Raw genomic sequence first — 14,274 nt, 5'->3', positions numbered from 1 at the left:
CGGAGGTAGATATGGGTATCTCTACTTCATCGTTAGATGTATAGAGTGGTGGTGTAGGTTGTCCCTTTTCGGATGACTTGATGATTTGGTCAGCATGGCGCCTTATTATGCTGTCTCCGATGTCCACGGTATACATCAGTGGTCCTAATCGTGTGCAGATAGTTCCAGGCTGCCATTTCTCGGTACGGTAGTCCCGGGCCAAAACCGGTTGGCCTATCTGGAAGATAGTTGGCCTTTCATTCATGCCCTGAAACTGCCGGTTCTCCACGTCCCTTCGGATGTTGGGCTTGACCAAATCCAGCCGGCATCTTAGGTTTCTATTGTAGAACATCATGGCGGGAGTTTGGTTAGTAACCATATGCGTTGCATTCCTATATGCAAATAAGAAGTTATCCACCTTGTGCTGAAGTTTTATGTCTTCATTACCCATGGCCTTGATGGCCTTCTTGAATGTCTGGACAAACCTTTCAGCCAATCCATTGGTGGCGGGATGGTATGGGGCGGACGTGTAGTGCTTTACCCCATTGTTCTTTAAGAACTTTCTGAATTCTTCGGACATAAATTGCGGTCCATTATCAGAACATATCTGCTCCGGCAGCCCATTCCTGGCAAATATGGTCCTTAATACTGTGATGGTTTTTTCCGTGGTGGTGGAGGACATCTTTATTACCTCCGGCCACTTGGAGTGTGCATCAACTGCGATTAAGAACATTGAGTCCATAAATGGACCAGCAAAGTCGATGTGCACCCTTTGCCAGGGAGATGAGGGCCACTCCCATGGATGTAGAGGGGCCTGTGGCGGAGCATTTTGGACCTTCTGGCATCCTAGGCAGCTCTTGGTCATGTCTTCGATGTCTCCATCGATACCTGGCCACCATACAAACGCCCTAGCGAGGTTCTTCATTTTCACTCCACCCAGATGCCCCTCGTGAAGCTCCTTTAGCACTTTATCCTGGAGTTTGGGTGGAATCACCACTCTGGATCCACACATCAAGGTTCCTCGGCACACTGACAGCTGTTCTCTTCTTTGCGAGAATGCTGGCAACAGTGGTTCGCCATGTGCTGGCCATCCCTTCACTGTTAAATCGTAGACCCGTGAGAGAGTAGGGTCATTTCTTGTCTCCCTTTCAATGGCAGAATTTGTCACCGGTAGACATTCCACTATGGTAGAGTGGAATATCTCTACTGGGTCTACTGTAGGTGCCTCTTCTATCGTTGGCAACGGTAGGCGTGATAAACCGTCAGCATTCCCATGCTGTTTTGACCCTTTGTATTCAATGTTGTATTGGTGTGCCCCGAGAAAAAGGGACCACCTCTGTAGTCTTTGTGCCGTCATAATGGGGACACCTTTTTTAGGGTTGAATATGGAGATGAGGGGTTGATGGTCAGTCAGCAAGGTAAATTTTTGTCCGTGTAGGTAATGGTTGAATTTCTTCACTCCCCATACCAGGCTGAGTGCTTCCCTGTCTATCTGGGCATAGTTACACTCAGCTGAGTTCAATGAGCGTGACGCAAAAGCTATCGGCCGTTCCGAGCCATCAGGGAATCTATGGGACAATACCGCTCCTATGCCGTAAGGGGATGCATCGCACGCCAGTCTGATTGGTAGTGATGGGTTGTAATGAGCCAAAATTTTCTCGGATGTGATTAAGTCTTTACATTTATGGAAGGCACGTTTATAGTCTTCGTTCCATTTCCAAATCACTCCTGTCTGTAGAAGATCATTAAGAGGGTGTAGAATAGTTGATAAGTTCGGTAAAAATTTATGATAGTAATTTTCAGGTGCTGGGGCTTTTATAACTGCTTCAATTTTTTCAGGTGACTTATGCAACCCTTCCTTATTAATTATGTGGCCACAATATGATATCTGATTTTGGAAAAATTCGCACTTGGGGCGATTTGCTCGTAGGCCTCGTTCTTTCAGCCTAGTGAGCACCTGCTCCAAATTGGCAAGGTGCTCGTTGTCGTTTTCTCCTGTTATAAGGATGTCGTCTAGGTAGCATTGAGTCCCCGGAATCCCTTGCAGGACTTGCTCCATAGCTCTTTGCCAGATAGCTGGAGCTGATGCTATTCCAAAAACCAGTCGATTGTACTGGTACAGGCCTTTGTGTGTGTTTATTGTGAGATACTTTTTAGAGGTCTCCTCAACCTCCATCTGTAGATATGCCTGTGCCAAGTCAATTTTTGTGAAACGTTTCCCTCCGGATAGTGAGGCGAAAATATCTTCTATCCTCGGAAGAGGATACTGTACCGTGTGAAGGACCGGGTTTACAGTCACCTTAAAGTCCCCACAGATGCGAATTTTTTTCTGTTCCTCAGTGTTACTTTTCAATGTTTTTTTCATGACTGGAACGATGGGTGTTGCCCATTCGCTCCAATCTATTTTGGATAATACGCCTGCCTTTTCCAAATTCTTCAGCTCTGCCTCGACTGCCGGACGTATTGCGTATGGCACCGGTCTTGCCTTAAAAAATTTTGGAATTGCTGTATCTTCCACTTTTATTGAGGCGGTGATGCCTTTCAAGGTTCCTAGTTTCTCTTGAAACACTTCTTTGGCATTGGCCAAGATGTCTTTTAATCGTTCAGGTATGATGTCATCATTGTTTTTTTCCTTACTGGTCACCGTCAGTGCCTGAATGGAGTGCCAGTCTAAACGTATCTTCCTTATCCATTCACGTCCCAACAACGGTGGACCACCATCTTGTAGAATGTATAAATACAATTTTTGTATTTCTTTGCCGTTGTATACCACAGGCACCCTTATTTTTCCTTTGGGGTAGACTTTCTGCCCCGTATATGTTTTTAAGATAATGGATGTGTCTTTTAGAGGTATATGCAAAAATAGCCTCTCATAATCTCGTCGACTTATGACGGTTAGAGCTGATCCTGTATCTAGCTCCATTTTAACTGGGGACCCTGCTATTGTGAGGGTAACCCAAATGGTTTGGTAATCCTCTTTGGCAAGTACATTATGTAATTTGAGACAGCTTAGTCTCTTGTTTCCGGAGTCGCTATCGCTATTCTGGTCTTCGGAGCTATTGTCCGTCATCATTTGTACCTTCCTGTACTTTTCTTTATTGATTTTTTGTTTTCTGTCAGTGGATTTATTTTGTCCAGATTGGCATACCCGTGCAATGTGTCCAATCTTACCACATTGCCTGCATGCTTTGCCCTTGAACCAGCAGTCCCTCTGGTTATGGGTGGATCTGCCGCAGCGATAACATCTTCCGAACTCCTGTGTCATTTTATGGGTGCCGAAGTCCTGTGTCTCTTGTTGTATCTCTGCAGCTCCTTTTGCTGCTGCTTCGTATGATACAGCCATACTGAAAGCTTTGTCCAATGTTAAATCTTTTTCAGAAAGCAGTCTTTTTTGTGTTCCTTCACTTAAGAGACCGCAAACAAATTTGTCTCGAAGATAATCCGATAGTCATGCTCCGAATTGGCAGTACTTTGATAGCTTTCTTAATTCGGTTAGGTAATCAGCGTTACTTTCATTCTTGTGTTGATTTCTCTTGAAGAACTTGAATCGTTCCGCTATCAGCAGCGGTGTTGGGTTTAAATGCTCCTGCAGGGTATCAACAATTTCTTTAAAAGTCTTGTCCTTTGGTTTGGCTGGAGTGATTAAATTTCGTAACAGCCCGTATGTCTTCGCGCCCATTAAGTTCAGAAGTACTGAAGCTTTTTTTTCATCTGTTATTCCATTTGCAGTGCAATAAACCTCTACTCTTTCCACGTATGTGGTCCAATCTTCTATTTCGCCATCAAAAGCCTCAATATTACCAGATTTAGGCATTTCAGAAAAGATATGGCGCTTCCCGCGCTTTTTTTTCTCTCTGTAGCAACGATATGGCGCTTCCCGCGCTTTCCCGCCGCTGCTACCGATAACAACGCTGTTTTACTGTGGTTTCCGTTTATTCACTGTTGGAGACTCGTTCCCGACGGAGGTCTAAACGCTGACCTGCTTGCCGCGCCGGCCGTCTCTCGAGTGCACCCTCCCAGTGCGTTATTGCTTGCCTCCGATTTCGCTGCCTGTCTCAGCTGTAGAGCCCGCCGCTGGAGCTCCAGCCTGACGCCCAGGAAGGATTAGCGCAGTACCTGTCACCAGCTTGGCCAGCTGGTGAAACCACAGTTTCTCTTACTTCCTTGAGTCTTCTGGACGCTGGAGGAATCGATGTCCTTGAGGTGCTGCCGAATTGCAGGTCAGTCCGTTTCCACTTCGTCGCCTCTGTAGTGTCCGTGTGTAGATAAAGACACTGAAGACAGGAGTTGGTTCATAGGTATTTACTAAGCAAGTCTGGGGGGGGGTTTCTAAAGGATATACACAACACACAGGCTTATATAGCCCAAGTGGCAATTACCGGCATTACGCACACCTGGGGCTCTTAAAGGCACATACACCATAATTGCTCTTAAAGGCACATACACCACAGTAGCGCTGTCAAAAGGGGATCTCAGCATATAGCAGCAGTGATGTCATTGTGATCTGTCTAAGCAGCTAATCACACGGAAGAATTCTCACAGACAGCAAACCAAGAAATAAAAGGCAGCTTTTATCATACACTTTCTAAAATTTTTATACAGAACAAAATAAACAAACTCTAAAAAAATTAAAAAATATATTTATTATTTTAACAATCTAGTAATTTTTATCATAATGGAGAAATTTGACATTCCACAAATATAGAATTAGTTTTTCAGGGCCAGAGTGGTTGTTCAGCAGTCAATATACCGTTAAAACCCCAGTTAATCTCTTTCAACAGGGCTTAACTTTTTATGGGGTGTTTAACAGCGATATAAGAGCGGAAAAGGGAATGTTTTTGTCAGTTCAAGTGATTTCACTGATTGCTGGCAAAGGGAGTTCTGCAGCGCCACCAGTGGTGGAGCAGGGAATGACTGACTGCAACTTTAGGATTTCCGTGTTTAGTCGCGCATACACTAAATCCTGAACTTATGGTCAGTTTCAGAGGACTAATGATGGCGAACGCTGACAGTTTCGCCGTCATTTTCAGCGCAAAATCCGGGCCATTATTCGTAATAAATAACTTCAGAAATGGGACCATCGTTTTTGCTGCTGTTCCATTTACTTTTAGCTGTAGGCAGTACCACGAGTTTTCTCCAGACATGGAAAAAAACACATTTGGGGGGGGGAGGGCTGCGGGGGGGGGCGGTCATTCTAAATTTTGGCGATGGTGTAAAATGGGCAATTTTGGAACTGCCACCCCACCGATTTTCCTTTCCATTGACTTCAATGGGCGGCTGACCAGATATTGCCCATTTGAAACCATTGCCAAAAGCTAAATTTATTCCCATGTTTACCATTTAAATCTGCCATTGTCATCCCACACTTGCACAGATCTGCAATGTGATGCTTAGCTGACACAAAACAGCATATTCATTTTTTCACGAAAGCAACATTGATAAGATTAACTTTCTTGCTTACTACAAATGGGATGCTTCAATGAAGACAATTTAGTCATTGCCTGCATGCAGCTATAGGCCAATGATTTTAAAAATTGGTCACTGTCAGGTTATGTTATTTTAACAACTGATTTCACATATTATGTTAACCTGAAATCCTCATTGTTTCATCCTTGGGCTGTGGTACCAAAATGAGAATGTTTCTGTTTGAATAACACGCACTTGACATGCAGGTTCATTTTCCTGTTTACATTTGAGAATAAATAATAGTGTTAGGAAACAGTGCTGTTTCCCCTACTCCCTCTCCATATATATAGTTAAAATATCATAATGTTCTTCCTTCTAGGGAATGGTGGTCAAACTGAAACTGTCCCTGTCAGGGTAAACCATCATTGTAATTGCAGGGCAATTTATTCTTCTTGCATTTGACTAACACACATATAATGGGGTCATGAAATAGTTTCTCTGGAGATAATTGTGGGGAACTGCATCAGAAGAAGTCAGATCTTGAAAGCTGTCAAAAGTGTTTTCTGCAGTTGTGGCAATAATCGGAGGCATTCACATCAGTACACACAAATAGATTACTTGGTCAGATCAGTCATGCAGAAAATGTTGCAAGCTTTGATGAAAATAAAATTAAAATGTTCTAGTCATTGGAATATTAACTACCTAAGGTAAAAGCACTTAATATTTGCCAAAATAAACCTATATTTAGAAACCCATCAACAACTCAATCCTCCATTTCTAGTGGAATAATATTGTACTGAAAGTGTGGAAATTTACAATATAAATCTGCACTGTTCAGAAATGTTCTGGAAGAGTGAAAATCCCTGCGAAGTTAATGGATTGCTCTTTTCTTGGTGGAGCGGCTTTAATGCAATTCTTTAGGTTGAGGTCAAAACTTCTTCTCAATTATTCATTATGTGGCAATCGGTCAGCAGTGGGATATCTCATAGCAGCTCAGGGTATTGGCTGTGCATAATGTTAACATGTGCAGTTTTTTCAACCCCTCATCCCGCAATAAGGGAATGCCAGTATTCTAGTGCTACGTGCACAGACTACTAAATGAGTCACAAATACAGCATTTTATTCAGCAATTGTATTTTGACTGACTTTTAAGAAAAGTCTAAAACTTATTTCAATTTTAAATGTGTAATAGTTATGAATTATTTTGTTATAGATATGCAATTAGGAATTTATAAATTATTAGCAGAAATGCATTTTAAGTGACTACTGAATAACATGCTGTGTTCCATTTTAATCATGTAATGCCCATTTTCCATCTATGAGAAATTTCTGTGCTTGTTTTGATTACTTTGACAAGGCAACACAAAAAATTGTGAAAGTGCAGAGACGTAATGCAGCTCTGGGACAAAACCATCAGTCTGTAGATCAATAAACTTTTCATCAATCAACTTGATCCATTAATCTGGCATTCAAACATTTTTAGCCTTCGCTAAACCTGATGACCCCATACTCTCAATGCCTCAAGTGTTTTTGGTCTTCTCTTACATGCAGACCAGCTTTCTGAAGTTTGGCAAAAGAGAGGGTGATTAGTTAAGAGCATGGGTTTCCACAAAGCATCCTGATGCAATTGGACGCTGACATTTTGCTGAAAACTGCAGAGGTCCCTTGCAGTCAGAATCGGGGGAATTTATAATGGGGAACAAAGAAATGGCAGACCAACTAAACACATATTTTGGTTCTGTCTTCACAAAGGAGGACACAAATAACCTCCCAGAGATGCCGGGGAACATAGGGTCTGATGAAAGGGTGGAACTGAAAGAAATCAGTATTTGTAGGGAAATGGTGTTAGGAAAATTGATGGGACTGAAGGCCGATAAATCCCCAGGGCCTGATAATCTACATCCCAGGGTACTTAAGGAAGTGGCCCTAGAAATAGTAGATGCATTGCTGGTCATCTTCCAGAACTCGATAGACTCTGGAACGGTACCCATGGATTGGCGGGTAGCTAATGTTACCCCACTATTCAAAAAAGGTGGTAGAGAAAAAGCGGGGCATTATAGACCGGTAAGCTTGACATCGGTCGTGGGGGAAAATGCTAGAGTCCATTACAAAAGATGTAATAGCAGAGCACTTGGAAAGCAGTGACTGGATCGGACAAAGTCAACATGGATTTACAAAAGGAAAATCATGCTTGACTAATCTACTGGAATTTTTTGAGGATGTAACTGGTAAAATAGATAAGGGAGAACCAGTGGATGTGGTGTATTTGGACTTTCAGAAGGCTTTCGATAAGGTCCCACATAAGAGATTAGCGTGCAAAATTAAGGCACATGGGATTGGGGGCAAGGTATTGACTTGGATAGAGAACTGGTTGGCGGACAGAAAGCAAAGAGTTGGAATAAACGGGTCGTTTTCCGAGTGGCAGGCAGTGACTAGTGGGGTACCGCAAGGATTGGTCCTAGGACCCCAGCTGTTCACAATATATATTAATGATCTGGACGAGAGAATTGGATGTAATATCTCCAAATTTGCAGATGACACAAAGCTGGGGGGGAGGGTATGCTGTGAGGAGGATGTCGTGAAACTCCAGCACGATTTGGACAGGTTGGGTGATTGGGCAGAAACATGGCAAATGCACTATAATGTGGATAAATGTGAGGTTATCCACTTTGGTGGCAAAAACAGGAAGGCAGATTATTATTTGAATGGTAATAGATTGGGAGAAGGGGAAGTGCAAAGAGACCTGGGTGTTCTTGTACACCAGTCGCTGAAGGTAAGCATGCAGGTGCAGCAGGCGGTTAAGAAGGCAAATGGTATGTTGGCCTTCGTAGCAAGAGGGTTCGAGTACAAGAACAAGGATGTCTTGCTGCAGTTGTACAGGGCCTTGGTGAGACCACACCTTGAGTATTGTGTGCAGTTTTGGTCGCCTTACCTGAGGAAGGACGTTCTTGCCATGGAAGGAGTGCAGTGAAGATTCACCAGGCTAATACCTGGGATGGCAAAAATGACGTATGAGGAGAGATTGTGTCGATTGGGCTTATACTCACTGGAGTTTAGAAGATTGAGAGGGGATCTCATCGAAACCTATAAAATTCTGTCAGGCCTGGACAGACTAGATGCAGGAAGGATGTTTCTGATGGCCGGGGAGTCCAGAACCAGGGGTCATAGTCTAAGGATAAGGGGTAAGCCATTTAGGACTGAAATGAGGAGGAATTTCTTCACCCAGAGAGTGGTGAACCTGTGGAATTCTCTGCCACAGAGGGCGGTGGAGGCCAGTTCATTAAGTATATTCAAGAAAGAGTTGGATATATTTCTTAAGGCTAAAGGGATCAAGGGATATGGGGAGAAGGCAGGGACCGGGTACTGAATTTGGATGATCAGCCATGATCTCATTGAATGGCGGCGCAGGCTCGAAGGGCTGAATGGCCTACTCCTGCTCCTATCTTCTATGTATCTATGTATCTATGTATTTTCTGCAGTTCAGTCATTTTCACAGAATGGGACTTCTCAATTTAAACATGGCGAAGTCTCCATATTCAATTAGCCTCCAGCATTTCAAGGTGTCATCCCATTTATCATGCTTTACATTGTAGCTCTGAAGAACTGATTAACTCAAATATATTCTGCTGCTATAAATGGGATGTCTGAAGCAGACTTACCTGTTCAAGGAAACTAATTATGGGAAACAAAATGAAATTGGACTAATTGCATTTGATAGTGCATAACTCTCTTGATAATATCAAACAATGCACAGTTATAAACAAAAAAATTAAAATATCAGTCATGCAAATTAATTGGAAAAAAGATCCCAACATTAGATTTTTTATAATTCAAGTCTTAAATAGAGGATCTGATTTAGCAACAAATTGCTTCTGAACATGCAAGCACGGAAAGCAATTCTGAATTAAATCATACTGTTCATTTGTTTCTGAACACAGTGGGACATAACAGCACCAAAAAGAAAAGAAAAAAATGGAGTAATGCAATACCTGATAGAAAAAAACCTGAAGATTAGATGATTAGGGTTATGAGGAGAGAGCAGGGCAGTGAGATTAGTTTTATTGATTTAACAAGAACCCACACAGACACAAAGAGCCTCCATCTGTGGTTCTATAGGCCATCATGCATGGGTTTCATTGTTGTCTCTAATTGTCTATGTTCTGCTCAGTACCCACTGGCTCTCACAGACTAGCTATGTAGCATTCTGAAAACAAGGTGTGATAAAAATGAAGACAAATCAGGATATGATAATTAAATGAGTGGGAGTTTCTGTGTCCATCTACGTCTGTTATCTTCATACAAAGTAAAACAGCATACCCATGAAAGGCTACTTTCAATGCTACATCTAAAGACAGATCAGTGAATTATTTACTGTTAAGGGTCAAGAGCAAAGATATGCAATAAAAAATAATTTGTGCTTTTCTCCAGATATTACATGTGCTTATTGGAATATGAAATGGAAGACAAAATTACATTGAGTCTTAATTTATGAACACTTTCTAAACTATGCGTTCTATAATTGTTAAACACCATGTTCATCCTCAAGTAGCATTTCTGAACAAATATATATCAAATGGCTTACTATGATGTAATTAAAAATGTATAATGATGTTGCCCATGTGAATTCTTCTTGAAAAGGTCGTGTATATTAAACAACAAAACTCCCTCATCAAATTTACCTCAACTCTTACACTCTAACCAAAGAACATTCAAAATAAATCATGCTTTGAGCAATACTTACCTAAAAATGTACTGGATATGAACTCAGAGACCTGATTGCCAGATCGGCTCATCTCAGAGAGGTGAGTAAGCTCACGATTGAGCATCCTCTTGAACTGTAAAAGCAAAGCACAAGAAACACTAATAAATATCAATTTTCTGTGGTGTTTTGATGTTTTTATTTAAAGTTAAAGTTAAAATAAATTTTATTTAATGTGCTTGCTATCAAACATTCTGTACATATTATCTGGATGCACCTTTTGCAATGGCTATAATAATTCTTCATCAATATACACTTTACCTACTCCATTTTCTTTACATTCTTTGTAAATTTACATTATCTCATTGAAACTTATAAAATTCTGACAGGACTGGACAGACTAGATACAGGAAGGATGTTTCCGATGGCGGGGGAGTCCAGAACCAGGGGTCACAGTCTAAGGATAAGGGGTAAGCCATTTAGAACAGAAATGAGGAGGAATTTCTTCACCCAGAGAGTGGTGAACTTGTGGAATTCTCTACCACAGAAGGCAGTAGAGGCCAATTCATTAAATATATTCAAGAAGGAGTTGGATATATTTCTTAAAGCTAAAGGGATCAAGGGGTATGGGGAGAAGGCAGGGACAGGGTACTGAATTTGGATGATCAGCCATGATCGCATTGCATGGCGGAGCAGGCTCGAGGGGCCAAATGGCCTACTCCTGCTCCTATCTTCTATGTTTCTATATTTCTTTATGTACTAGTTTCTTGCTGTTTGTTTTATGTTTACACTTCATAGATCTTTGTATAACTTAATAAGGTTACATGTTCTGCTCCTGCCATAGAATCTCCAAAAATTCATCCTTATAGTCTGTCTAGCTGCTTTGTGATATTTTCAGTGTCTTCATTTACGCATTTTTAATTTTTTGTGTTTTCTCTGCTAATTCCATCCCCTCCTATGCATAGATTATACATGGTGTGAGAAGGCCTTGACTTCCTCCAGGGCTATGGTTCCTGTGGTCGTCTAGTATTTCACCCAAGTGTGCGTCTTGAATGTGTCAACAGGATAGTTGGTTGTTTGGGGGCTGGATCACTGCAGGGCTCAATCCTACCCTCACCTGATGTCCACACTTGTGTACTTCCAGCACGATTTACTGGATAACAATCAGGAGCAGAGTTTCCAGTGAATTTCCTGCTCCTAACCGAGAGCAGTGAGGCTACCTGTAGGATCCCTCCCACCACTCTTGCTGAGATTAGGTAAGTTAGCACAGACCAGAGATCAAACCTGGAATTGCCTTAGACTGTGTGGCTCAGACATGCTCTGAACAGAGTCAATGGGCAGGATTTTCATTGGGCCGTGGAGGCGGAATTGGAGGCGTGTGGGGGGTTAAAAGCCCGAAATCGGGGTGCACGAACCCATCCCGCCCCCAACCCGCCTCCATGCCAGTTTCAAAGGAGGCGGGTACCCGACCTGCACTGGGACCCGCCTCCCCGAGGCGGGAAGGGGATTAGTGCCAATTAACTGCCTGCCTGGCTCCAAACCATGCCAAGTTAGCGAGGTGAGCCGTCGGGCTGAAGGGCTTGGAGGGGTCGAGATGTCCGGTGTTCAGGTGAGTGATGGGTGCATGAGTGCAGAGGTAAGTGTGTTTGGTGTGTTTAAAGTGTTTAAAGAAGTTTTACTTACCTTTACAGCCTTCCTTCCTTCAGGTCTTGGGAGTCCCTCATCTCACCGGCACAGAAAGCAGAATGGCCGCAATCTATCAAAAATTGCAGCATTCGGCTTTCTGTTCCGGAGAGATCTCTAAATCATCCTGAGAGGAAGGAATTAACTTGGAGTACAGATTGTCAGTGTTGGACAGCTTCAAACAGCTGTCGAACGCTGATATTTCATCTGTCAAAAGCTCTTGACAGATGAAATGTCAATCTGTGACATCACCTGTTGCCGGGTGGCCCTTAATTGGCCTGCTGAGCCCGCTGGGTGGGCTCAACAAGGTCAATCAAGTCAAAATTGCGTGGGTTGGCTACAACTCGATGGAGGCGGGACTACAACCCCGAAAGTTGTAGTCCCGCCTCCTACCCACCTCCTCAATGAAAGTCCAGCCCAAAGAGTTATTGAGAAAGCCTCAACAGATTTTACTTTTTTAAAAGGATAATAGTTACATTTTAATGTAACAATCATTTTGGTCATGGAATGCACATCAACAATAAAATCATCAAATTCAGACTGGGTCTTTAAATCACACCAAAATTTGCAGTATGGATAATTCATAAATAAATATCAGCAAAGCTAAGAAAATGGACCCCAGTGTTATGGATTTCAAGTTCATCTTATTGATTGCTTTAGTAGATTGATTTTGTGGTTGTACGGATAAAACAGTAAATTTCACATATTACTACCTATTTTGGCCACTTTCCACCTAGTCTCATTTTTAAAGTTTTAATTTGTCCAACCAATTTAGATTCTATAGTACATTGTCAAATCATGTATAGAATCAGTCAGATTTATTATATCTCATTTAAATGCACATTAATATGCTTTATCAACAATTAAGTTAATTACATATTATCAAAAAGATATACTTGGATTAGTTTTTATGCCTTTAAGTTTTGTGATTATCACAAGCTACGGGATTATAAAAATGGATGTCTTAGTTCCACAGGTTCAGCTTCTGCAAGGCCTTAAATTGCAAACCCAATATAACCAAAAGCTAATTTGCAAGTCGAGTCTGCATAATTCTACCAAGACTGCATAACTTTGTTACCTCTAGACTTCACTATTCCAATGCACTCCTGCCCGGCCTCCCATGTTCTACCCTCCATAAAATTGAGGTCATCTAAAACTCTGCTACCCATGTCCTAACTCGCACCAAGTCCCGTTCACTCATCACCCCTGTGCTCACTGACCTACATTGGCTCCCAGTTAAGCAATGCCTCAATTTTAAAATCTCATCCTTATTTCAAATCCCTCCAAGACCCTGCCCCTCCCTATCTCTATAATCTCCTCCAGCCCCACAACCCTCTGAGATATCTGCGCTCCTCTAATTCTGGCTTCTTGAGCATCCCCGATTTTAATCGCTCCACCATTGGTGGCCTTGCCTTCAGCTGCCAAGGTCCCTTCCTTCCCTAACACGTTCCGCCTCTCTACCCCTCTTTCCTCCTTTAAGATGCTCCTTAAAACCTACCTTGTTGACCAAGCTTTTGGTCATCTGCTCTAATATCTCTTTATGTAGCTCGGTGTCAAGTTTAGTTTTATAATGCTCCTGTGAAGCACCTTGGGACATTTTACTATGTTAAAGCCGCTATATAAATACAAGTTATTGTTGTTTTTGTTTAAATTGTCATCTTTAGTTGACAGTTAAGTACTTATTCAAAGAGAAGTCGACCATTCAGAGATCCCTACATCTTATACAAAGGAGCATTTATAGTTCATTGAAAAATTGTAATGTTTCTTTTAAATGAGAAGGTAATCAAAATGTTGACAAATTGACAGGGTAGACACAATGCACCTGTGCACCAATGTTCTGTCATGGTGAATAGGCATGTCAGCTGGCACCCATGATTCTCCACAAGCTGAGTCTTTGATATTGGTCAGACCATTAACAGAGGGTCAGAACTTCCCTACAAAGTGCAAGGGAGGGAAAATTAGAAAGCAAGCCACTGTCATGTATCACTGAGTGACGGGAAGGCGCCGAACACCTCAAGTCTCTTCGGAAGCCAAGCGCAGGCAGAGCAAGGAGCGCACGTCAACCCAAGCACCCCGCCCACCCGCCCCTTCAACCACCCTCTGCCCCACCTGTGACAGAGACTGTAGGTCCCGCATTGGACTCATCAGTCACCCGAGACCCGAGAACTCATTTTTAATGTGGAAGCAAGTCATCCTCAGTTCCGAGGGACTGCCTAAGAAGAAGAAGATCACTGAGTAGAATTGTCAGAGGACAAGGAGCATGTCAACAGTTTGGAAAGGGGAAATGTCACACAGCGCACCTAAAGAGAGGAAGAAGAACTCATTTTAAAATGTGATCAAATAATTGGACTTTGTTTTCATTAGAAGACAGTTTAAGTGCTGCCCTTTTTCATTTTTAAATCTTTCTACTAATTTACTTCTTTCCAGAAGATGTCAACTCTCTTTGAGCACAGTTCCAAGGGCACTAGACATTTTGATAACTGATCAAAACAGCCATTCTTCACTTG

At 42.2% G+C, this 14,274-nt stretch overlaps 1 protein-coding gene across 5 annotated transcripts in view; it reads right to left on the bottom strand.

Annotated features, from left to right (window-relative positions):
* LOC147123367 (3',5'-cyclic-AMP phosphodiesterase 4D-like) overlaps window positions 1–14,274 on the bottom strand; it is a 480,913-nt gene that overhangs the window by 22,880 nt on the left and 443,759 nt on the right. For all 5 annotated transcript variants that reach the window (XM_085971653.1, XM_085971668.1, XM_085971676.1 and 2 more), the window contains one exon: window positions 10,127–10,220. In XM_085971653.1, the coding sequence (XP_085827779.1) occupies window positions 10,127–10,220 (94 nt within the window). The remainder of the gene's footprint in view (window positions 1–10,126; window positions 10,221–14,274) is intronic.

This window comes from Somniosus microcephalus, chromosome 2, assembly GCF_052327205.1.
Source record: "Somniosus microcephalus isolate GS21.2 chromosome 2, FLI_Smic_1.0, whole genome shotgun sequence".
In the NCBI taxonomy this organism is placed as follows: Eukaryota; Metazoa; Chordata; class Chondrichthyes; order Squaliformes; family Somniosidae; genus Somniosus; species Somniosus microcephalus.
Note: the sequence above shows the minus strand (reverse complement) of the source record. Positions and strands in the feature narration are given on the sequence as shown.